General features: G+C 38.8%; 1 protein-coding gene and 1 pseudogene across 12 annotated transcripts in view; one reads left to right on the top strand and one right to left on the bottom strand.

Moving 5' to 3' along the window:
- KMT2C (lysine methyltransferase 2C) overlaps positions 1-26,565 on the top strand; it is a 290,786-nt gene that overhangs the window by 56,092 nt on the left and 208,129 nt on the right. For all 12 annotated transcript variants that reach the window (XM_073009508.1, XM_073009512.1, XM_073009515.1 and 9 more), the window contains one exon: positions 15,130-15,218. In XM_073009508.1, coding sequence (XP_072865609.1) covers positions 15,130-15,218 — 89 coding nt within the window. The remainder of the gene's footprint in view (positions 1-15,129; positions 15,219-26,565) is intronic.
- On the bottom strand, positions 5,219-9,554 carry LOC103227336 (septin-7 pseudogene; annotated as a pseudogene).

Genomic DNA, 26,565 nt, shown 5'->3' with positions numbered 1-26,565 from the left:
CCACCGCGTTCCAGCCTGGGCAGCAGAGTGAGACTTCGTCCACAAACAAACAAACAAACAAACAAACAAACTTATTATCTGTGACGTGAAATAAAATGAGGTCTGTCTGTAAGCAAAATGGATATTCCTCTTAATGTTTGACATTTTTAATCGGCGACTTCTGAAAAATCAATTTTGCATGGATGTTTTCCTTGTGTTTTTCTCTTCATTTTTTTTTTTTTCTTCTTTTTTTTTGAGACAGAGTCTCCCTCTGCCACTCAGGCTAGAGTGCGATGGTGCGATCTCTGCTCACTGTAAGCTCTACCTCCCGGGTTCAAGCCACCCCAAGTAGCTGGGATTACAGGAGTGTGCCACCATGCCTGGCTAATTTTTGTATTTTTCGTAGAGACAGAGTTTCACCATGTTGGCCAGTCTGGTCTGCAACTGCTGACCTTAAGTGATCCACTCACCTCGGCTTCCTAAAGTGCTGGGATTACAGGCATGAGCCAGCGTGCCCGTCCTGGTTGTTCAGTTTACACTCCTACTAGTGTCGATTTTCCCATAACCTGACTAGCAGAGTGTGTTATCACTCTTTGCTAATTTGGTATCTAAAACGATACTCCTTGCTTTCACTTCCATTTCTAAAATTGTTAGTGAGGTTGAATAACGCATGTGTTTAGAGACTATTTCACTCTTTCAGTTGTTGGACTGTATTTGTTATTTTTCTATTGAGAATTTGTTTTTCTCATTCAGTCATTTTTAAAATTATTATTTTTAACATTTCTTTTCAATTTTTATTATTTATTATTATTATTACTATTTTTTTCAGATAGAGTCTTGCTCTCTTGCCCAGGCTGGAGTGCAATGGTGCAATCTTGGATCACCTCAACCTCCATCTCCCAGGTTCAAGCAATTCTTGTGCCTCAGCCTCCTGAGTAGCTGGTACTACAGGCATGTGCCACCATGCCTGGCTCTTTTTTATATTTTTAGTAGGGACCTCGGGGTTTCACCATGTTGGTCAGGCTTTTCTTGAACTCCTGGCCTCAAGTGATCTGCCTGCTTTGGCCTCCCAGAGTCCTGGGATTATAGGCTTGAGTTACCACACCTGGCCAGTAGTTTTCATTTTCGTATCATTGTTCGATTTCCCGGATTACTTGGTAAAGTTGAGCACTTTATCATATTCTGTAGGTTGATTAATTTTGTCTGAATTTCTTTTTGAAAAATGAATTAGTTGTTCATATCCTTTGTCCCTTTTTAAAAAAATTGGGTTTGTGTCTTGAGATACTTCATGTTCATAAGTAGAGTTTTATATTATATTACTTATTAAAGTTATTCCTAGTAACTTTATTGTTGTTGATATCTCTTTCCAATACAGTAGAATAGATTATTTCTACTGTTTCTTCAATATACTGCATAGGAAAGTTATTGATGTTTATATGTTACTGTGTTGATCTGACAATCTTAAAGAACTCTTAACATTTCAGTTGATAAACTTGTATTTTCTGAGTAGACATTGGTGATACTTTCTACTAATTATGACACTTTAGCCTGTTCCTTTATGGTATTAAAGTGTCTTATTTCTTATCGCTTAGCGTAATGACACAGCATCTAGTATTAAGTGACTTTGTTTTAAAGTTTGACTCCCTGAGAAATTTTATTATTTTGTTCAGTGGGAGACAGAACTGCAACTTGCTTTTTTTTTTTGAGATGAAGTTTTGCTCTTGTTGCCCAGGTTGGAGCACAATGGCAAGATCTCTCCTCACTGCAACCTCCACCTCCCGGGTTCAAGCAGTTCTCCTGCCTCAACCTCCCGAGTAGCTGGGATTACAGATACGCACCACCATGCCCGGCTAATTTTTTGTATTTTTAGTAGAGACAGGGTTTCACCATGGCCAGGCTGGTCTTGCGCTTCTGATCTCAGGTGATCCGCCTGCCTTGGCCTTCCAGAGTGCTAGGATTACAAACATGAGCCACCGTGCCTGGCCTGTAACTTGCTTTTCAGAATTGTTAGGCTGTTATCTCAATATTTGTTACTGAATCCATATTTTTGTCCTGAGTTGTAGAACCATCTACTCATTCGACAAAACATATATTGAGTGCTTATGTTTCACCTGGTGCTGTTAGGTGTTGGGGGTGCAGCAGTGAATAGAACAAATTTCTAGTCTTCATGGAGTATACAGTTAAAGAGACAGAGTAATAAAATAACAAATATATATTTTTGATCCATAGTCATTTGGATTTACAGATGTGGAACCCATGGACACAGAAGTGTTACTGCATTTATGTCTGATTTTTTTCTGCATTTGTTGAGATGATCATTTTTCCTTGATTTGTAAATATGACAACCATATTAACAGATTTTCCCTTTAGATTTCTTTGAGAATTTTCTAGCTTGCTTTCTGTGTCATTGACTTCTAGTTTTATACCATTGTTGTTAGAAAGATACTTGAAATGATTTCATTCTTCCTGAATTTGTTAAACTTGTTTTGTGGCCTAACATATGATCTGTCCTGGAGAATATTCTGTGTCTGCTTAAGAAGAATGTGTATTCAGCTGCTGTTGGCTAGAATGTTCTGTATGTGTGTGTTAGGTCCATTTAGTCTATAATGTTCAAGTCTGTGTTTCCTTATTAATTTTTGTCTGGATTATTTATCCGTTGTTGAAAGTGGAGTATTTTTTAAGTTCTTCACTAATACTGTATTGCTATTTCCCTCTTCAGTTCTGTTGATAGTGCTTTATATATTTAGGTGCTCCAAATTGAGGCATGTGTGTGTATCTATAAATGTTACATTCTCTTGATGGATTGACCTCTGATCTCTTGTAACACTTTTTGACTCAAAGTCTATTTTATCTTATATAAGGATCCTCTGCTCTCTTTGGTTAACGTTTGTGTGGAATATCTTTTTCCATCTCTTCACTTTCAGCCTCAGTCCTTTAAAGCTAAAGAGAGTCTCTTGTAGGAAGCATATAGTTGGATCCTATTTTTAAAAAATCCACTTGGCAGGGTGCAGTGGCTCACACTTGTATTGTAATCCCAGCACTTTGGGAGGCCGAGGCGGGTAGATTACCTAAGGTCAGGAGTTTGAGACCAGCCTGACCAACATGGTGAAACCCCATCTCTACTAAAAATACAAAAATTAGCAGGGGGTGGTGGTGGGTACCTGTAATCCCAGCTACTCAGGAGGCTGAGGCAGGAGAATCGCTTGAACCCAGGAAGCAGAGGTTGCAGTGAGCCGAGATCGCGCCATCGCACTCCAGTCTGGGTGACAGAGTGAGACTCCGTCTCAAAAAAAAATCCATTCAATCTGAGTCTTGCTGGAGAACTTAATTCTTTTCATTTAAAATAATTACTGATAGGTAAGGAGTTACTACTGCCATTTTGTCAATTTTTCTGACTCTTGTAGTTTCTTTGTTCCAGTCGTCCTCTCTTGCTGTCTTCCTTTGTGATTTGATGATTTTTTGGTAGTGATATGCTTTTGATTTTCTGTGTTTTATGTATCTTGTAGGCAGCATATTGTTGGATCTTGTTTTTAAAAATCCACTCAGCTGGGCACAGTGGCTCACACCTGTAATACCAGCACTTAGGGATGCCAAGGTGGGTGGATCACCTGAGGTCAGGAGTTCGAGACCAGTGTGGCCAATATGGTGAAACTCCATCTCTACTAAAACTACAAAAATTAGCCAGGCGTGGTGGCATGTGCCTATAATCCCAGCTACTCAGGTGGCTGAGGCAGGAGAATTGCTTGAACCTGGGAGGCCGAGATTGCAGTGACTGAGATCATGCCACTGCACTCCAGCCTAGGCGACAGAGCGAGACTCCATCTCCAAAAAAAAAAAGAAATGAAAAAATAAAATAAAAATTCACTCAGCCAATCTGTGTCTTCTGGAGTCTTTAATTTATTTCTATTTAAAATAATTATTGATAGTTAAGTAATTACTACTGCCATTTTGTCAGTTTTTCTGACTCTTGTAGTTTCTTTGTTTCAGTCTTCCTCTCTTGTTGTCTTCCTTTGTGATTTGATGATTTTTTTGATAGTGATATGCTTTGGTTCTTTCCTGTTTTATGTATCTACTACAGGCCTTTTCTTTGTGGTTACCATGGAGCATACATAAAACATCTTACAGTGTTAATAGTCTATTTTAAGCTGACAACCTCAACAGTATACCACAACTTTACATATAATGTCTCGTTTCACATTTTATATTATTGATTTCATAATGTATATCTTTTATATATCACATATCCATTACCAAATTATTGTGTGTATAGTTAATATTTAATACTTTTGTCTCTTTACTTTTATACTAGACTTAAATGTGATTTAGGGACCACCGTTATAGTATTGGAGTATTCTGAATTTGAATATATTGTTATCTTTATAGTGAGTTCTATTCTTTAATATGTTTTTATGTTCTTAGAGTTCTTTTGTTTCCATTTGAAGAACTTCCTTTAGCATTTCTTGTAAGGCAGGTCTGATGGTGGTGACCTCCCACTTTTTTTTCCATTAAGGGGTCCCATAGTAAATATTTTAGGCTTTGCTGGCAATATGCTGTCTGTTGTAACTGCTCATCTCTGCTATTGTAGCATGAAAGCAGATGTAGACAGTATGTAAACAAATATACATGGCTTTGTTCCAACAAAAGTGTTACAAAGACCAAGTACAGAACTGGATTTGGCCTCTGGACTGCAGTTTGCTGACCAGTGATTTAGACTTCTGACATGGTAGATTACATTGATTGATTTTTTGAATATTGAACAAGTGTAGCATTCCTGGGATAAACCCCACATGGTGTGGTCTGTTACTCTTTTTATGTTCGTAAGTTTGATTTGCTAATATATTCTTGATGATTTTTATGTTTATGTTCGCTTTGGAAATTGGTCTTTAGTTTTGCTTCTTTGTGCTGTCTTCGCCTGATTTTGATTTTAGGGTAATGCTGACCTAATTAAATGAGTGGAGAAATGTTGTTCCCTCCTCTGTTTCCTAGAAGGGATTCTGTAGAGTTGGTGTTACCTCATCTTAAAATGTTGGTTATAAATTAGTCAGTGAAATCATCTGGGCCTGGAGATTGTTATTTCAGAAGATTTCGTACTATAAATTCAATTTCTTTAATAGTTACAGAACTGTTCAGGTTACATATTTCATCTTGGGTGAGTTTTGGTAGTTTGTCATTTCCTATGAATTGGTTCATTTCATTTAAAGATATAAAACTTACGTACGTGGAGTTGTTCATACTACTCTTTTATTGTCTTTTTTTTTTTTTTTTTTTTTTTTTTTGACACAGTCTTGCTCTGTTGCCCAGGCTGTAGTGCAGGGGTGCGATCTCGGCTCACTGCAAGCCCTGCCTCCGGGGTTCATGCCATTCTCCTGCCTCAGCCTCCCGAGTAGCTGGGACTATAGGTGCCCGCCACCACACCCGGCTAATTTTTTTGTATTTTTAGTAGACACAGGATTTTGCCATGTTGGCCAGGCTGGTCTTGAACTCCTGACCTCAAGTGATCTGCCTGCCTTGGCCTCCCAAAGTGTTGGGATTACAGGTGTGAGCCACTGTCCTGGCCCTTAATTATTATTTTTTAACCTTCCAGAGTCCTTTTATTTTGGAATATCCTGTAAACAGTCAAACCACTAGAACATTATGGTACAACAGTAAAATGTTCTCCTGCATTAAACTGAAGATATCCGTTTAATAAAAAAAAAGAAAAAGAAAATGTAGGAAAGGTACTTAGAGCTGTTACTTTCTAAGTACACAACACCCTAGACAATTCAAGGCATCTTAATCTCCATCAAGAACAACAAAAAAATAATTTTTGTCATTCTGTTAAATCCATCATTATGGATAAAACTGGTGCATATCGGTCAAACGGATCCAACAAACACTGATGTCCAAGCTGGCACATTGGCAACTAATACGTAACTGGGGGTCAATAGTTTAAAAGATCTTCCCTTTCTTATTCTTTTCCAAGGTTCTCAAAGAGTTCTGTTGTTCTGAAAGACGTTGTTGAGCTTCCCAGTTTGCTTTCTCATCCTCAAACTGACGACGTTTTTCCTCTAATTCTTTGTGCTGTGCTTCCAAATTCTTTTTCATTTGCTCATGGCGCCGCTGGAGCTCAGCTTCAGAGTCCTTTCGTTTTTAAACTTTTTATTTGACCTTCATCTCAAACACCTGCTCCATCTCCATCTCTATCTTCTTCATTTTAGACCTTCTTTCTTCCATTTGTGCCAGAGGGCTCTTAGTCAGCTGCCCTTTATTCTTGTTGTTATTAACTCCATTGTAAGTCACAGCTGCCAGTTTTCTGCTTCTGCACCTCTCGTAGTGGACATTATTAGTAACATCTTTCAAGTTCTGCGTGTGTGTTCTTATCGACATATTTCTTAGAATTGTAAAATCACAATGTTCACCATTTTCAACTTCAGCAACACCCCAAGGATACTACCTTCCTCTGACCCTTTTGCCATTAACTTCAATGATAGTATTACTACCTACCACAGCAAGAGGCAAACGGTCCTTTACCTTTTTAACAAGTTTATTTTCTTCTTCATCATCTGTTTCTGGAAATTCATATATTTTAATTTTATGTTCTTGGATTTCTTTCATTATCTGTTTTTTAAACTGTTGGCATTCTTCTGGTGTGAGTGTGTCTGCTTTGGCAATAAGTGGGATGATAATCACTTTTTCATGCATACGCTTCATAAGCTCAATATCCAATAGTTTAAGTCCATATCCTGAAGGAGCAATTAAGTATTGACAACACTGCACCCTGCTATCAGGCATCTGACGTCTGTTCATTCACGATTCTGCATTTACTATCAATGTAATCGATAACAAGCTGCCAGCAATTACTATTATCCAGTGCATCTCCAAATCCTGGGGTATCAACTATTGTGAGCAGCACCTGAACGCCACGTTCTTTGATTAAAGCTTTGGATTGTCCACCTGTACATTCTTTTTAATTATATAAGAAGGACCTGGATACTCTGGAGAATACAAATCTGTGAGGAGTAAAGAGTTGATTAATGTCAACTTTCCTAATCCAGGTTCGCCTCTCTGGGTAAGGTGGCTCACATCTGTAATCCCAGCACTTTGGGAGGCCGAGACGGGTAGATGGTTTGAGCTCAGGAGTTCCAGACCAGCCTGCGAAATAAGGCGAGACCCTGTCTCACTTTGTATGTTGTGCCAGCTGGGGGTGCCCCAGGTAGGTGCTCCCTTGAGTGTCTGCTTCAGGGCTGTTGCGAAGATGCAGGGCAGGGCTCCTCCAGCTGGGAAACATGGAATAGTTGGCAGCTGCTCTGTACATAGAATCCTCCTTCTCTGATGACCGTGCTGTCAACATCAAAACACATTGCATCTGCTGAGTAGAAAAGCTTCCTCAGCTCTGAGTGGGAGACCATCCTTGGAAGAATTTTCCTCGTTTCTCCAATGCTAGATTTCTAGGAGACCACACTGTTCTCTTCCTGTTCCTTCCCTAGATAAAAATGCAGCACAAAGTTCTGACTACAGATTTCTTCAAGAAAGACCTGTGGATTGCCCTAGAGAGCCCAGGCTCAGGAGAGGCGAGTGCGCGACCGTGGCTGCAGCTGGCGCTGGCCTTTGAGGAGCTTCTGCGCGACCTTGAGATCTTACCTGCCAGGCGCCAGACGGTTGGCACGCACCGCGTCTGGCCCTTGGTGCGCCCGGCCCTGCAGGCCAGGAAGTCGTAAAGCTCCTCCTGGTAGCTTATGGGCGGCGGTGGAGGGCCGCAGCTCAGAGGCCGGTTACATCCCGCCCAGCCGTCTGTGGCCACCCAACCCCTTAACTGTTTTTAAGTGTACATTTTAGTGATGTTAGATACATTTATAATGTATGTGACCATCACCACTGTCCATTTTCATAGCTTTTTTTTAATCTTGTAAAACTTACACTTTATAGCCATTAAACAGTAACTCCCAGTTTTTCCCTTCTCTCAGCCTCTGGCAACCACCATTCTGCTTTCTGTCTCAGATTTTAACTACTCTTAGTATCTTATGTAAGTGGAATCCACTATTTTTTGTGTGTGTGTGACTGGTGTAAGTCATTTAGGAGTTTGTCAAGGTTCATTTATGTTGTTGTATCGCATATGTCAGAAATTCCTTTCTTTTTAAGGCTGCATAGTATTCCACCATAGACATACCACCATTGTGGTATGTCGGTATCATATTTACTTAACTGTTAATTATGTTTTATTTGTTGTGAATCATGCTGCTGTGAACATGGGTGTATAAATATCTCTTTGAGACTCTGCTTCTGATTCTTTTTGGTATATACCCAGAAGTGGAATTTGTGAATCATATGGTAATTATGTTTTTAACTTTTTGAGAAACTGCCATACTGTTTTCCAGGGTCCATGTCATTTTATGTTCCTTACGCCTGTGCACTAGTGTTTCAGTTTCTCCACATCCTTGCCAACATTTGTTATTCCGTTTTTTATTTTCGATAGTAGCCATTCTAATGGGTGTGAGGTGGTATATCTTAGTTTTGATTTTTCAGTTTTCTAATAGTCGTCGTGAGCATCTTTTCATGTGCTTTTGGTCGTTTGTATAACTTCTTTGGAAAATGTCTATGAAAGTTCTTTGCTCATTTTTAAGTTGGTTTGTTTTTGTCAAGTGTTCCTTCCACCTCATCCTCCTGAGTACCCAGGAGTACAGGCACATGCCACCATGCCCAGCTAATAGAATCTATTTTAGACCTAATTATATGCTGTCTACATGAAAGACAATTGACATAAAATGACACATTTAAAGAGAAAGATAAAACATGCAAACACTAGTAGAGGCAGGGTTTCACCATCTTGGCCAGGCTGGTCTCGAACTCTTGACCTCAGGTGATCTGCCTGCCTCGGCTTCCCAAAGTGCTGGGATTACAGGCGCATGAGCCACTGCATCCAGCCTCCTGTTGTTTTTGAAGGATCCTTTTTATTGCTGCATGTTTTGTTCAGTGTTTGTAGGGGTTTTTCCTTTAATTTTCCCGTTAATACTTTAAATATGTTTTTTACTGCCTTCTAGCTTACGTAGTTTCAGGCAAGAAACCTGCAGTCATTCTTACTTTAGTCCCTCTTTAAGCAATGCGTATTTTCTTTGGAAGTGGCTGCTTTTAATATTTTCTGTTTATTAATCTTTTTCAGCAATTTGACTATAAAGTACCTTACTGGTACGTGTGTGTGCGCACGCGTGTGCCTGTGTGTGTGTGTGTGTCTGTCTGTCTCGGATTTTGTTGTGCTTGGATCTGTGGGTTTATAATCATACAGCTTTTAAAATTTACAGCTAATTATTTCACTAAACAGTTTTTTTGTCCCCATCCCTTTAACCCCAACCTCACACATATTAGGTAGGATACTGTTATTCCACAGGGCACTGTAGCTGTGTTGTCATTTTTCATACTGTTCTTAATTTTGAATAGATTTTTTTTGTGTGTTATGTCTTTAGGGATAGTGATCTTCTTTTGTCATTTCTAATCACATGTTAACTTTTCAATGTGAAATTTCCATTTGATGTTATCTTTTTGATATTACCTTTGAGTTCCATGTTATTTTTAATATCTTCTATTTCTCTCCTCATATTCATGTTTTCTATACATTCTTGTGCATATGAGGCATGCTTATAATAGCTGGATTATTGGATTATGCCCAGTAGTTAAGTTGTGAATCATTATTGTTCAGTTGAGACTTACTTATTTTTTCATACAGAGTCACTCTCAGGATAAGTTGAGACTTATTTGTTAGCTCTTTTAGGGATGGTCTAGAATAGCATTTGTTCTATGGCTCTTTTAGCCCTGCTCCTAAAGGTGTGTCTCACTCTGGTCTCTGCTGAATGTGTTACATAGTCATTGAGGTCTCGCCACTCTGGCTAGAGACAACACAGTTGGCTAGTGACAATACAGTTGATTTGCAGCTTTCTGTGAGCTCTGGAAATTGTTCTTCTGTGATTGTTCTCTCCCTGGAAGTTGTTCTTGTTCAGTCTTCTGGGATTTCACATCACTTGTGTGCAGACTGGTATTCATTTGAAACTCAAGGCTATCCCTGTGCAGATTTCTGGAGCTCTTTCTCTGAATACCTCTCTTCTCTTGGGTACTCTGCCCCACAAATTCTAGTCTTCTTGAGCCCCCTGAACCTATGATTTTTGTCTTCTCATTTCAGTTCTCATTTTGGGTTCATCTCTCTGTGTGGTAGTTTCTAAATTAACTCCAGGCAGAAAGCCTGTGCCGTGGTAGGGGTCACTGTGTTTCTTTCCCTTTGTTCCCTTTGCCCTACCTGTTGTCCAGTGTCTGATAATGGTTGTTTTTTATATTTGTCTGGTTTCCTAGTTGTTTGGGCTAGAGGGTAATTTTGACTTGTCTTACTCCCATGTGGCTTTATTAGAAGTCTCCTATATTACTTTAGGTACTCAAGTTGGTTTCAGATTCTGAGATTACTATGGAACATTAAGTTTTGGTAGAAATTTTTCTCAAATAAAGTTAGTTGTACTCTTTTACTTCACCTTTCTTAGTAATGAAGTGAAGAACACTGAAATGAAAGGGTTAAGAGACAGGAAAAAGAGGGGAAGGAAGAAAACCCAAAGAAGGATTAAAATAAAGAATCTTCATGTTGTCATTTGTAATTAGATGTCAAACTTTCATTAAACACTGAAACTGGAAATAACTGCCTCAATATGGAAATATAAAACATGTATCTATTTTGCTGTTTACATACGGAAGTTGGCAACTGATAGGGTTTTGAAGAGTATGACCATTATCTTTGCATTCAGAATACAGTGTTTGATTAGTCAGAAAACTCACATGCCATAAGCCAATGAGCAGCAATAAGAAGGACACCAATGAAATAAAAGAAATTTGAAAATGACATGATGTCAATAAGTTGGTTCATTGCCCAGAAGGAAAGGAATTCCGATGAATTGATCAACGTAAAAAGCATGTCTTCCTAGTGCCAAAACCAAGAATAGAAGAAATCAGAAGAAAAATTTTAAAAGCAAAAATTAAAATCAAAATTCTTTTTTAAGGAGTAAGTAGAGCAATGCAGATAACTGATAATGTTGATAGAGATTATAAACTAGACAGAACAAGCTTGAAATAAAGCCAGTTGTGCCAAACAAACAAACAATAGCATAGACAGTGATGGTCAAGATGGTGGAGGAAAAAACTCAAAATAGAGCAAAACATTGGTCTGAGAGATTAAGTTAAAAAGTCAGCTAAACCATATGATTTTCAATTTCTTTAAAAATGGATGTTTATGTTTATGAAAAATCACAAAGGAAAGATGAAAAGTAAACTCTACCTCCATAATAGCATATGAATTAATTTCTCATTCTCTGTCGTCGTTGAAGCAGCCATGTTAGGATTCTTTCAAGGATTTCTAGTCTCTCTGTCCCTAATTCTTGTATTGGTCTACAGGTTTCTAAACAAAAAGTGATCCTATTAAAAAAAAATTCTTAGACCTCATGCCTTCTTACCCCCTACCGCTGACTCTGCTCCAGGCACCGGATGTCCTTCTTGTCCCTCTAACCCCCTTCACTTGCTCTCATCTCAAGAATTTTGCATTTGCTGTTCCTTCTACTGCAATGCTGTTCTCCCAGATATCTGTATGGTTTGCTTCATCTTCAGTTCTGTGCTGAAGTGGCTCCTGAAATAAAATTGTATTTTAAAACATTTATTTAATAAATCTGTTATTTAAAATAGTCCCTTTTTCTTTGCTTTCTTTTCTTGGATGTTGTATGTGTAATACTTGTTTACTGTTGTCTGTTCTCACTAGAATGTAGTTTTGTGAAGGGAGGGATTTTGTTTTATTTATTTCTGTATCCACTGTGTTTGAACACAGTCAGACATAAAAGAAGATTGATAGAGTAATCTAGTGATGCTTGCTCAATGTGTTGTCCAAATACTTGTTTAAAATGCTTCAAACTATAATGTTTCATCTATCAGTTTCTGAGAGTGGGATGTTAATGTCTCTCTAATGATTAGTTATCAATTTCTCTTTGTTCTGCAAATGTTTGCTTTATATAATCTGAAGTTCTCATGTTATCCAAGTGAATTAATTTTTTATCGTTATGACAGTTTAAGCCATTTATGTTTACTGTGAAAATTCATATTTCTATTTACCTTTTTATGTTATTTTCTGTGTACCATTTGTTTTCACTCCTTTTCTGCCTGCTGTTGGATTGATCACATTTTCTCATCCCTTCTTTCTACTTCAATGTTTTCTATCAAATTTAAAAACAACTACTTAATAAATTCTTGTTTTTTTTTTTGAGACGGAGTCTCTCTCTGTCGCCCAGACTGGAGTGCAGTGACTTGATCTTGGTTCACTGCAAGCTCCGCCTCCCGGGTTCACGCCATTTTCCTGCCTCATCCTCTCCTGGGATTACAATTGCCCGCCCCCATGCCCGGCTAATTTTTTTGTATTTTTTTAGTAGAGATGGGGTTTCACTGTGTTAGCCAGGATGGTGTCGATCCTCTGACCTCGTGATCCGCCCGCTTCGGCTTCCCAAAGTGCTGGGATTACAGGCGTGAGCCACTGTGCCCAGCCTAAAAACAACTACTTAATAAATTCTAAAGATATTCTTTCTTTTTGTCCATGAACAATAAGATTCACCTTAGAGTGTTCTCTCCTTAATCACCCTTTTTCATCTTTCAGGTTTTGTAGTCTTTTTATTTAGTTCTGCCTTCTTTCCCCTCTCCCCCTGTGAAGTTTGAAATGATGCTATTTTGACTGTTTGACTTGTTATGGAACATTAACAAATTTCTAATATTGAATCATCCTGGCATTCTGATTATGTTCAATAGGATTGTTCTCAGTTTTTTATTTTCATTAGTTTTGACAATGTTTGTTGGAATTCTGAGTCAGATATATCCTTTTTTTTCATTTTTGGGAAGACCGACCTTTTGATACTTTTTAGTAATTATAAAACGATTTAGACTTTGATTACTTCAATTTTTTATTTTTTGAGATGGAGTTTCACCTTTATTGTCCAGGCTGGAGTACAATGGTGCAATCTCAGCTTACTGCAACCTCTGCCTCCCAGGTTCAAGCAATTCTCCTGCCTCAGCCTCTCGAGTAGCTGGGATTACAGGCATGTGCCACTACGTCCAGCTATTTTTTTTTTTTTGGTATTTTTTAGTAGTGACGGGGTTTCTCCATGTTGGTCAGGCTCGTCTCGAACTCCTGACCTCAGGTGATCTGCCTGCCTTGGCCTCCCAAAGTGCTGAGATTACAGGCATGAGCCACCACTCCCAGCTGGTCACTTTGATTTTTAATATCTTTTTGTGTTATAGCTCCTTCATGGTTTAGGTTGGTTAACTTTTTTTTTTAATTTGAGATGGAGTTTCACTCTTGTTGCCTAGGCTGGAGTGCAATGGTGTGATCTTGGCTCACTGCAACTTCTGCCCACCGGGTTCAAGCGATTCTCCTGCCTCAGCCTCCTGAGTAGCTGGGATTACAGATGTGCGCCAACACGTCCAGCTAATTTTTGTATTTTTAGTAGAGACGGGATTTTGCCATGTTGGCCAGGCTGGTCTTGAACTCCTGACCTCAGGTGATCCACCCACCTTGGCCTCCCAAAGTGCTAGGATTACAGGCCTGAGTCACCGCGCCTGGCCTACTTTTTTATGAGAACAAGACTTAAATGGATTTCTTGTTGTTTAAAACATAGTTCTTTGTTTTATTCTTTTTTCATATTATTATTGTATTTCATATTGTTTTTCCCTTTTTTGTTTGTTTGTTTGTTTGAGACAGAATCTCACTCTGTCGCCCAGGCTGGAGTGCAGTGGCATGATACCAGCTCATTGAAACCTCCATCTGTCAGGTTCAAGCGATTCTCATGTCTCAGCCTCCCAAGTACCTGGGATTACAGGCACACACCACAATGCCCGGCTAATTTTTGTATTTTTAGTAGAGATGGAGTTTCACCATGTTGGCCAGGCTGGTCCTGAGCTCCTGACCTCAGGTGATACATCTTCCTCACCCTCCCAGAGTGCTGGGATTACAGGTGCGAGCCACCACAGTTGGCTGTTTTTCACTTTTTAAATGCTTTATGTTTTTCGATTAAATACTGAGTTGATTTGTATTTTTTCTTTCTATTCCCTCCTTTCCTCCCTCTCTTCCTTGTTTTTTTTCTTTAGCTGGGATTACTGGCATGCCACCATGCTTGCCTACGTTTTGAATTGTTTTGGTAGAGATGGGGTTTCACCATGATGGCCAGGCTGGTCTTGAACTCTTACAATCAAATGATCCACCTATCTCAACTCTCCAAAGTGCTGGGATTACAGGTGTGAGCCACCCTACCCAGCCTTTTTCTTTTAAAGAATTTAAAATACTGTGAAATAATTTAAAACACTGAAACTATCTGAGTACTGCTTTGTCAGTTTCTAAGTTTTTATATGTAATATCTTGTTGCTCTTATGTGTTACTAATTTTTCTTTTACTCATTTCTGTACCTTATTTAGGATAATTAAAAAAATTTAAAGACATTAGTTTGGCTTTTTTTGGTCAGGAATTTCACCTTACTGTGACTCTTTATTTTACTTTCCTGAAGTGTTTATAAATTAAATTTTATTATAAATTTATAATATATAATTCATATATATTATAAATATATACTAATTTATATATTATATAATACATAATTATATGTTGTAAGGTGGACATGATTATAATTATGCTTAATTTAAAAAATTTTGTTGTTTAGTCATCTGCATCACAGTCACCAAAAGCACCCTTTACAAAGCTTTTAAAAATACATGTATCTGGTCATTTCGCATCAACTTTATTAAATGTAGAAGTCAAACCTGGTATGTGAACTTTGTAAAGAACCCATTATGTAGTTAAAAGCCACTACTGTAGACAGAGGGAGACATCAGAATATTACCTAAAAGAGGGGCAAAACCAGAGTGAGGAGTACTTAAGTGAATTATGAGGACACAATTATATTCATGTGGGTCTGTCCTCACATTTAGAGTATAAAGAAGTGCTGGATTTAAGGGAGAAAATGATTGTAAACGCTGACATTTTCTACTTGATATGGTAAAATGCTGGAAAAATGCCCAAATTATTTATTTTGTATACCTTCAAATTGTGCTTTATGTTGAATATAAGTCTAAGCCTTAAAATTTAATATGTAACTCTGTGTGCTTATTTTTTCTTTCCTGTAGACCTCGAAGTAGGGGAAAAACTGCTGTGGAAGATGAGGACAGCATGGATGGGCTGGAGACAACAGAAACAGAAACAATTGTGGAAACAGGTATCAAAACTCGAGAGTTTATAAGAATGTATATGATACTTTGCATATGTCTATGCACTGCATGTAGCATCTGTGTAACAATATTCTGTATTAAGCATTTGTTTTTATACTGAACTCTAAGTTTCTCATCTGCCTAAGTAGTTTTGATAACTAATGACAAAGTAAAAACACTGAGCTCTGTGTCTCTCTTTTTTCCCCTAAGCCCTGGTTTAGTATAATTATTTCATATCTGAAGATAAATGTTTTATCAAGGAAATAGAGACTGGGAGAAACAGTAATCCAGGCTGTTAGTATGATTGCTCATAGTATATTCTGGCCTGTGAACCATCTAGTGTTTGTTTAAAGCTTACTTTGTTAATATGTGTTTTGAAAAAAGTAATATGTTTCATTGTGGAATTAATGTTGTGAGAGGCTAGGCCAAACTAGACCAAATAGTTTCTGGTCTGTTGGACTTTTAGGTGCCCTTAAATAAGCTGTTGTATGTTGTACATCTGCTAAAAGGTGGCTAGAGTTGGTTGCCCAAAGCAGTTTCCAAAATTTACAGGTCAGTGGTAAGTTATCAAAGGGACTAGGATTCATATTGTATTTAGAGGATACCTGTAGGAGATAGTCTCTCATTGGTAAAGTTTTCAATAGTTGATAGAGTTTAGACACAGTGATAGGCTTTGTCTCTGAAGTTGAATATCATCTTGATGCTTACAGAATATCATACAGTTAAGAGATGAGAAAAATTAAAAATTGTTATGTATTTTAAAATACATTTTCCCAGAAATCCTTATGGTTGTCAGATGTGTTGCTATTATATAGGTATAATTCTTGGAAAGCCTTCAAATAATCTGTAGTTTCTTTTCTTTCCAATAAGGTCTAGTTAGAGTAACAAAATGATGCTTGGAAGTTCAGAATACTAAATTTCACCCTTTTGTGCATATTCATTAATTACTATAGTACTTTAAACTTGAATTTATATAATTTCTGTTCTTTTTCATATTTTTTTTCTATACTATGTATTGTTATTTTACTAGTGAAAAGTCTTTTTGAAGCTTTAGTTTTTTTTTTTTTTTTTTTGGAGACAGAGTCTTGCTCTGTTGCCTAGGCTAGAGTGAGTAGCGTGATCTTAGCTCACTGCAAGCTCCACCTCCCGGATTCACGGGTTCATGCTATTCTCCTGCCTCAGCCTCCTGAGTAGCTGGGACTACAGGTGCCCGCCACCACGCCCAGGTAATTTTTTGTATCTTTAGTAGAGATGGGGTTTCACCGTGTTAGCCAGATGGCCTTGATCTCCTGACCTCATGATCTGCCCACCTCAGCCTCCCAAAGTCCTGGGATTACAGTCATGAGCCACCACACCTGGCCTATTGTTGTTATTTTTGAGACAGAGTCTTGCTCTGTTGCCCAGGCTGGAGTACAGTGGTGCAATCTCGGCTCACTGCAACCTCCACCCCCCGGGTTCAAGCAGTTCTCCCTGCCTCAGCCTCCCAAGTAGCTGGGATTATAGGTATACACCACCACGCCTGGATAACTTTCATATTTTTAGTAGAGACAGGGTTTTGCCGTGTTGGCCAGGCTGGTCTCGAACTTTTGACCTCAGGTGTTCCACCTGCCTCCCAAAGCTGGGATTACAGGTGTGAGTCACCGTGTCTAGCTCCGATTATTATTATTGTGACTATTGTTGTTGTTATTTCTGAGATGGAATCTCACTCTTGTCTCCCAGGCTGGAGTGCAGTGGTGTGGTATCAGCTCACTGCAACCTCCATCTCCTGGGTTCCAGTGATTCTCCTGCCTCAGTCTCCCTCCTGGGCTGGGACTACAGGCAGACGCCACCAAGCCTGGCTAATTTTTGTATTTTTTAGTAGAGACGGTGTTCCACCATGTTGGCCAGGCTGGTCTTGAACTCCTGACCTTGTGATCCACCCATCTCGGCCTCCCAAAGTGCTGAGATTATAGGCGTGAGCCACCACGCCCGGCCTGATTATTTTTTAAAATTTTGGGTTTTTTTTGAGACGGAGTTTCGCTCTTTGTTGCCGAGGCTGGAGTGCAGTGGCGTGATCTTGGTTCACTGCAGCCTCCGCCTCCCAGGTTCAAGTGATTCTCCTGTCTCAGCCTTCCGAGTAGCTGGGATTACAGCCACCCGCCACCATGCCTGGCTGATTTTTGTATTTTTAGTAGACACAGGGTTTCACCATGTTGTCCTGGCTGGCCTCAAACTCCTGACCTCAGGTGATCCGCCCACCTCGGCCTCCCAAAATGCTAGGATTACAGGCATGAGCCATCGTGTCCAGCCCTTTGATTATTGAAGATGATTATTTCACCACGTTTTCTTTCTCCTGAAACTTCCAACACTTCTTCTCATTTTTGATTCTTTAGTGATGGATCTTGCTTGTTTCAGTGAAAAAATAAAAAATAAAGAACAATTAGAAAAGAAGTTCCATATTCATCCACCATCAAATCTATTTTCTTGCTTGTATCCCTACCCATATATTGTAGTTTCTGTCCTGGTAAAATGGGATAAAGACTGTCTGTGGGTAAGGCCAGCTCCTCTGCTTGTGTCTTACATTGTGTCCCCTTTCACGTATTATGGATTTGGTTCTGCAGTTGTCCTTGCTTTCCTGCATCAGTAACTTTTCCCTCTCCAGGATTTATTTCATTAGCATAAGGAGGGTGCTACAGAACCACCCCCTTTCAGCACAAATAGCTCTCTTGATCTGACATCCCCTTTTAGGTACTCTACAGCTTCTTTGCTCCATCATAGCAAAAATCCTTGAGTTATTTATACCTATGATTACTACTTATTTTTCACCATTTTCTCATGAGCTCACTCTAATCAAGCTTTCTTCCTCCCATTCTACTAAAATTACTCTTGTCAATGTCATTATCTCATATTGCCCAAACCAACTTTTAATCTTCATCCTCCTTAACCTTTCAGGATCATTTCACACAGCTAACCACTCTCAGGAGTGAAATTTTTTTTTTAAACTTGACTTTGAGATCACTGCATTCTCCTGGGGTTTTTTTTTTCCTACTCCTCCTTCACTGGTTTTTCCTCATTCTCTTCGCTCATTTTGTGTATTAGGTAGTCTTATTCAGTTTGATGACTTACTATCTATTTTTGTGCTATTATTGTGTTATCTAAATGCTAATGACTCTAAACTTACGTCACCAGCTCTTTCTTGCTTTGAACACAACCTGTATCTTTCAGCTTGCTTCTTAACATCTCCTCTTAGATGTCTGAAGAGGATCTCATATTTAATGTGTCCTCTCTGGAAATTTTTGTTGTTATCCTGAAAACTTCTCTTCCAGTGTTACCACCTCTGGTATATTGCCACTGTATGTTGTTCAGGTTTGAAAAGATGGAACCTTTCTTGATTTCACATTTTCACATTTTACATTTTAGACATTCACATTTCACATTTTCACATTTTAGACATCCAGCCCACTAGAGGGCTTTGCCTACCCAGTATATCCTGGATTCAACTCCTTTGACCCCTCCACTGCTGTTATTCCAGAACTTCACACTATCATTCCGCTGGACTGCTGCAGTAGCTTCCTAACTGGTCTTGCTCCTTTCCTTTTCATTTCATTCTACTCTTGTCCTACACCTAGTAGCCAGAGTGATCCTTCCGAATTCAAAGTGAATCCCTCTGTCAACCATCCAAAGACTCCAGTGATATTTAGAATAAAATTCAAAGTTCATACAGTACCACTGTCTTCAGACTTCATTGATCTGACCGTGGCCACCTGTATAACCATATCTTATGTTCCCTTGTTCACTGGGCTCCATCCCTACTGGCCTCCTAGCTTTTCGTGGAGCCCACCAAACATACTCCTTTCTTATGCGTTTGCACTTTTTGTCTTCTTTGCTTGGAAAAATTTTTTCTCAGATATTCATACAGCTTATTCCCTTACTTCAGTTAAGTCTCTACTCAGTTATAGTTTTCCCACAGACCTTTCCTGACAAACTTTTCTAAAAAGTAGCACTTGTCACTTTGTCTTCTCCTGCTTTATTTTCCTCCTAGTACTTAACAGATAGGACGTTTAATTCCATATTGGCTTACTGTATGCTTTCCACACTAGAATGTAAGCTTTATGAAGTCAGGGGATTTGTCTTGTTAGCTCATTTATCCCCAGTGCCAAGAATACTTCTAGGGACATAGGAGGAATTGGATTCACTAAGTGAAGCAGTATTGTGTTCTTGAATTTTCGTTTTTTATGTTTTCTAAGCTACCTGCTATTCTTGGAACTTTAAAACATTACAACAAAACTAAATTCCTGGCATTTTTTTTTTCCTTATCTGAGAGTAGTAAGCCCCACACATGGACTCTCTTCTCATGCTGTCTCCTATGAGATGTCAAGGCAAATACAGTTTAGAGAAATGTTTTAATAGGAGCAGAAAACTATTATTTTTAACCTGGCCTTTTACTAAAGTTAATACAGCCAAGTGTACTAGTCTTTGTTTTGTCTTTGTTCTTGGAAAGGCCATTGTCCAGTTCTTTTAGGGAACATAGTGAACATAGGGCAAGGAGAACAGTGAAAGAAAGAATAACTGTTACAACCACTAACCTGCAAATAAACCCAGACAGAGAGAGTTCCATAAATTTCTAGTTCATTTAAAAGCAAATTCAAGTTTGCTGCAAGGGTTTAACCTCTCTGTGTATGTCTCAAAACCCCAGGATTTATTTGAAGGTTCTCTTGTTCCCTGTAAATGCTGTGCCTTGACATGCTTACTTAATGATTTGTAGTTAGGCTGGGCGTGGTGGCTCACACTTGTAACCCTGGACCTTTGGGAGGCCAAGGTGGGTGGATCGCTTGAGCTCAGGAGTTGGAGACCAGCCTGGGCAACATGGCGAAAACCCGCCTCTACAAAAAAAATACAAAAATTAGCTGGGTGTGATGGTGTGCCCCTGTGGTCCTAGCTACTCAGGAGGCTGAGGTGGGAGGATCACTTGATCCCAGGAGACACCAGTTGCAGTGACCTGTAATCAGTCGCACCACTTTCGCCAGTCTGGGCGACAGAGTGAGATCCTGTCTCAGAAAAAAGAAAAGAATACTAATTAAGATTAATCTCCTACCATGGTGGGTGGATGGGAATGAGTAATCTAGGGGTAGCCATTGGGAAAGTAATAAGAAACCTTATTTGGTAATATTTTATGTTAAGAAAATTTCATCTTTATCTCAGCTCACTGCACTCACTTTATCTCACCTGCCGCCTGGGTTCAAGCAGTTCTCTGCCTCAGCCTCCTGAGTAGCTGGGATTACAGGTGCCTGCCACCACACCCGGCTAATGTTTTTTGTATTTTTAGTAGAGACTGGGTTTCACCATCTTGGCCAGGCTCGTCTTGAACTCCTGACCTCGTGATCCACCTGCTTCGGCCTTCTAAAGTGCTGGAATTACGGGCATGAGCCACCGCACCCAGCCGAGAAAATTTCATCTTTTGTAGATGGTGGCTGTTACCAGTCTCTGCGCATTTTTTATATGAATAAAATAAACTTGAGTGAAGTGCTAGTTACTTGAGGAGAAGAGAAACTTCTTTTTTCTTGAGAATCACATAATCAGGTCTTTGCAGACTTGTTTTAGTTAATTATAATTAGCTAATTATAATTCAGTTAGTTATAATTAAACATTTTTTTCCTAGTGTTCAAGTTGTCATAGTTTGGCTCATGGGAGCCTCTTGTCAGCTGGCTTCTGAGTCCTTTTAAATAACATCTCAAAACCTTTCAGAGCTCTATGCTCTTTGGCAAAAGTTTCATTTTTCAGGCCCATTTAAAATTCTCCCTGCCCCAAGGTATGAAATCAGCTACTCTCTAAGGACTTGTAGTTTTTTAGTGGAGAATAGTATTAGGAACAAAAATCTAGGCTCAAGGGATGCATATTACTATTGTTTCTGTTGAGAATTGGTTATGTGAGTCCACTTTAGTCATATACTAGTACAGTCATGCACTGCATAATGACAACAGATCACATATATGACAGTGGTCTCATAAGATTATAATGGAGCTGAGCAATTTCTGTCACCTCAATATGTCATAGCTGTCATGATGTCATAGCTGTCGTGATGTCATAGCACAGCGCAGCATAGTGCATTACTCACATATTTGTGGTGATGCTGGTATAAACAAACCTAGTGTACTCCCAATTATATGTACTATACAAAAGTATACTGCATACACTCTTGCACAGTACATAACTCTTGATAATAAGTGACTATGTTACTGGTTTATATATTTACTATACTATAATTTTTATCATTATTTTGGAGTGTACTCCTTTTACTTAAGAAAAAAAGCTGTAGAACAGCCTCAGGCAGAACCTTCAGGAGCTATATTAGAAGGCATTATTACACGAAATGGCAGCTCCTTGTGTGATATTATCACTGAAGACCTTCCAGTAGGACAAAATGTGGAGGTGGAAAGACAGTGATAGTGACGATCCTGACCCTGTGTAGGCCTGGACTAAGTTTAAAAAAAAAAAAAAAAAAAAAAAAAAAAAAAAAAAAAAAAAAACAGGAAAAAAAAAAAAACCCCCCCAGAAAAAAAACAAAAACAGAAAATAAAAAAAGAAAACAAAAACCCTAAAACCAAAAATCTTATAAGAGATTTTTTTTGTATAGCTGTACAATGTGTGTTTTAAGCTGTGTTATTACAAAAGAGTCAAAAAGTTTTAAAAAATTTATAAAGTAAAAATGTTACAGTAAGCTAAGGTTAATTTATTGAGCAAAGAAAAAAAAATTTTAAAAATTTCGTGTAGCCTAAGTGTACAGTATTTATAAAGCCTACATTAGTGTACAGTAATGTTTGAGGACTTTACATTCACTCAGTGACTCACCCAGAGCAACTTGTAGTCCCACAAGCACCATTCATGGTAAGTGCTCTATATAGTGTACCATTTTTTGTGTTTTTACACCGTATTCTTACATTGTTTCTATGTTTACATATGTTTAGATACACAAATACTTGACTATTGTGTTATAGTTGCAATAACCAGTACAGTAACATGCTGTACAGGTTTGTAGCCTAGAGTACTAGGTTATACCAAGTAGCCTAGCTTTTTAGTAGGCTATACCATCTAGGTTTGTGTAACAGTGACAAAATTGCCTAATGACGCATATTTCAGAACATATCCCTGTTTTGAGAGGACTGTAATTACACAGATCTATACACACACTTGCAAATGTGAGTTCACGTCGATACATTCAGTTACTTCTGGCATAAATTTTTAAAAATAGACTTTATTTATTGTTTTTGAGATGGAGTTTTACTCTTCCTGCCCAAGCGGGAGTTCAATGGTGGAATCTCGGCTCACTGCAACTTCCACCTCCTGGGTTCAGTCGATTCTCCTGCCTCAGCCTCCCGAGTAGCTGGGACTACAGGCATGCGCCACCACACCCAGCTAATTTTGTATTTTTAGTAGAGATCGAGTTTTCTCCATGTTGATCAGGCTGGTCTCGAACTCCTGACCTCAGGTGATCCGCCCACCTCGGCTTCCCAAAGTGCTGGAATTACAGGTGTGAACCACTATACCCGGCCAAAAATAGCCTTTATTTTTCAGAGCAATTTTAGGTTTGTAGCAAAATTGTGAGGAAGGTACTGAAATTTCCCATAAATCCCCTTCCTCACACATGCATAGCCCGTTTCATTATCAGCACCCTATACTAGAGTGGTGCATTTGTCACAATTTTTACACCTACGTTGACACATTATCCACAGTTCATACTTCACATAAGGGTTCACTCTTGGTGTACATTCTGTGGGTCTGGATAAATGTATAATGAAATGTATCTATCATTATAGTGTCATAGTCACTGCCCTAAAAATTCTGTCTTCCACCTATTATCCCTCCTTGCTAACCTCTGGCAACCACTATTCTTTTTACTGTCTCCATAGTTTTGCCTTTTCCAGAATGTCAATTAGTTGGAATCATATAGGATATATAACCTTTTCAGACTGGCTTCTTTCACTTAATAATAAGCATTTATGTTTCCTCCATGTCTTGTCTTTCTTTTTTTTTTTTTTTTGAGACAGAGTCTTGCTGTGTATGCCCAGGCTGGAGTGCAATGGCACGACCTCTGCTCACCTCAGTGTCCACCTCCCGGGTTCAAGTGATTCTCCTGTCTCAGCCTCCTGAATAGCTGGGATTACAGGCATGCACCACACCTGGCTATTTTGTGGTTTTAGTAGAGACAGTTTCTCCATGTTGATCAGGCTGGTCTCGAACTCCTGATCTCAGGTGATCCACTCGCCTCGGCCTCCCCAAGTGCTGGGATTACAGGCGTGAGCCACCGTGCTGGTCCTCCATGTCTTTTCATGTCTTGATAGTGCATTTCTTTTTAGTGCTGAATAATATTGCGTTGTTTGGATGGACCGCAATTTATCCATTCACCTACTGACGGAATTTCTATTTACACCCTGGTTTTGGCAGTTAATAAAGCTGCTATCAATATCTATGTGCAGTTTTTGTTGTGGATGTAAGTTTTCAACCCATTTGGGTAAATACTAGCAGCATGATTTCTGGATTGTATGGCAAGAGTATTGTAGTTTTGTAAGGAACCACCAAGCTGTCTTCCAAAGTGGCTGTGCCATTTTGCATTCTCACTAGAAATGAATAAGAGTTTCTGTTGCACTGTGTACTTACTGATATTTGGTGGTGTTGGTGTTCCAGATTTTGGCCATTCTAATAGGTGTATAGTGATGCCTCATTGTTTTAATTTTCATTTCCCTGATGACGTATAATGTGGGACATCTGTTCATATGCTTATCTACCATCTGTGTATCCTTGTTGGTGAGTTGTCTTTATTCCCTATGCTTTTTTTTTTTGGAGACATTGTTTTGCTCTTGTTGCCCAGACTAGAGTACAATGGTGCGATCTCGCTCACTGCAGCCTCCACCTCTCAGGTTCAGGCGATTCTCTTGCCTCAGCCTCCTGAGTAGCTGGGATTACAGGTACCTGCCAACTTGCCTGGCTCATTTTTTGTATTTTTAGTAGAGACGGGGTTTCACCATGTTAGTCAGACTGGTCTCAAACTCCTGACCTCAGGTGATCCACCCGCCTCGGCCTCCCAAGGTGCTGGGATTACAGGTGTGAACCACTGTGTCGGGCCTTCCCTATGCTTTTATCTCCTGAAAGAGATTATAGAGAAGTGGTATAATTTCTTCCTTAAATGTTTGGGAGAATTCAGCAGTGAACCAAACTGGGTATGTTTAATATTGGAAGTTTATTAATTTTTGATTCCATTTGTTTAATAGGTATAGACGTATTCAGATTATTTCTTCTCGTGTAAGCTTAAGCATATTGTGTCTTTTAAGTAATTGGTCCATTTCATCTAGGTTATTAAATTTGTGGGCATACAGTTGTTAATAGTATTTCTTGATTATTTAAGATTCCATGGGATCTGTAGTGATGTCCCATTTTTCATTTCTGATTTTACTGAGTGTAGATTTTCCCTCCTTTCTGAAACAGTCGACTCTTTAATAGCTTGGGGTTGAACCGTGTGCATCCACTGATAAATGGATTTTTTGCAGTAAATATATTGGGAATGTTTTTGAGATTTGTGACAATTTGAAAAAATGCGTAGCTGGACTGTGTAGCCTAGAAATATTTAAAAAATTTAAGAAAAAGGTGTGCAACAGGAGGTGGCCACATAATTATTACAGTTGTAATTACTGTATGTGGTACCATTGGCAGTTGAGAGAAATGCAAACACATCTTTACCTTTGTTTACATTTCTCTCAACTGCCAATGGTACCACATACAGTCTTTAAGTGTGTGCTTAAGTTTTGAAAAATTTTAACTTTCAGTAATAGATTAGTGTATATTTTACGGTAGTAAACAATAAAACAGACCAGTATCTACATATACTTTATGCATTAATGCACACCTTTTTCTTAATTTATGTGGCCACCTCCTGTTGTTATTGCAGTGAACTCAAGTATTGCAAGTATCTGATTAAAACACTATGGGATACCAATCATCTTTGAGCAGTTCATCTCTCCAGTAAATTGGGTATCTTGGTAAAAAGTGATCTCTGGAGCTTTTCATGTATCTTTCATCATGTTTAGTGCAATGCTATAAATTGTGCATAACACCATGGGACCCATATGAAGTGCCACTAATGATGCTTAAAGTGCTCCCCACAAGAAGCAAAGTCATGACATACAAGAAAAAGTTGAATTGCTTCATTTATACCATAGATGGATGTCTGTACCTGAGGTTGCCCACTGTTTCAGCTAGACAGTCTTGTAAACAGGTGACATAAACTTATGGTATCAATAAATACGGTATGGTCCTGTAAATATATTTTCTCTTCCTTATGATTTTCTTTTCTTTCCTTCCTTTTCCTTTTCCTTTTCCTTTTCCTTTTCCTTGTTGCCCTGGCTGGAGTGCAGTGGCGTGATCTCGGCTCACTGCAACCTCTGCCTCCCGAGTTCAAGCGATTATCCTGCCTCAGTCTCATGAGTAGCTGGGGCTACAGGCGCCTGCCACCATGCCCGGCTAATTTTTTGTATCTTTAGTAGAGACGGGGTTTTACCATGTTAGCCAGGATGGTCTCCATCTCCTGACCTCCTGATCCGCCCGCCTCGGCCTCCCAAAGAGCTGGGATTACAGGTGTGAGCTACCGTGTCCGGCTATGATTTTCTTAATAACATTTTCTTTTCTCTAGCTTACTTTATTGTAAGAATACAGTATATAATACAACACAGAAATATATGTTAATCTACTGTTTATGTTATTGGTAAGGCTTCTGTCAACAGTAGGCTATTAGTAGTTAAGTTTTCAAGGAGTCAAAAGTTATACAGATTTTTGACTGTGGTGGGGGATGTTGGAGCCCCAACCCTCTCATTGTTCAAGGGTCAGCTGGATATGTGTTAAATGCCATAAATTTTCCTCTAAGCACTGCTTTCACTGCATCTCACAAATTTTCTTTTTATTTTCATTTAGTTTAAAATATTTTTCAATTTATCTTGAGATTTCTTCTTTGACCTGTGTGTTATTTAGAAGTGTATTGTTTAATGTCTCAGTATTTTGGAATTTTAAGCTATCTTTCTGTTACCGATTTCTAGTTTAAACCTGATATGGTCTGAGAGCAGACATTGTATGATTTCTATTTTTAAAAATCTGTTAAGGTATGTTTTATGGCTCAGAATGTGGTCTGCCTGGTAAATGTCCCATGTGGATGAGAAGCATGTGTGTTCTGCTATTGTTGATGAAGTAGTCTTTAGATGTCAGTTATTTCCAGTTGATTAATGGTGTCAGATTCCACTGTGCCTTTGCTGATTTTCTGCATGCCAGATCTATTTCTGAGAGGAGTGTTTAACTTTCCAGCTATAATAGTGGATTCATCTCTTACTCCTTGCG

Source organism: Chlorocebus sabaeus, chromosome 21 (assembly GCF_047675955.1).
Source record: "Chlorocebus sabaeus isolate Y175 chromosome 21, mChlSab1.0.hap1, whole genome shotgun sequence".
In the NCBI taxonomy this organism is placed as follows: domain Eukaryota; kingdom Metazoa; phylum Chordata; class Mammalia; order Primates; family Cercopithecidae; genus Chlorocebus; species Chlorocebus sabaeus.
This window is presented reverse-complemented; position numbering and strand designations above follow the sequence as displayed.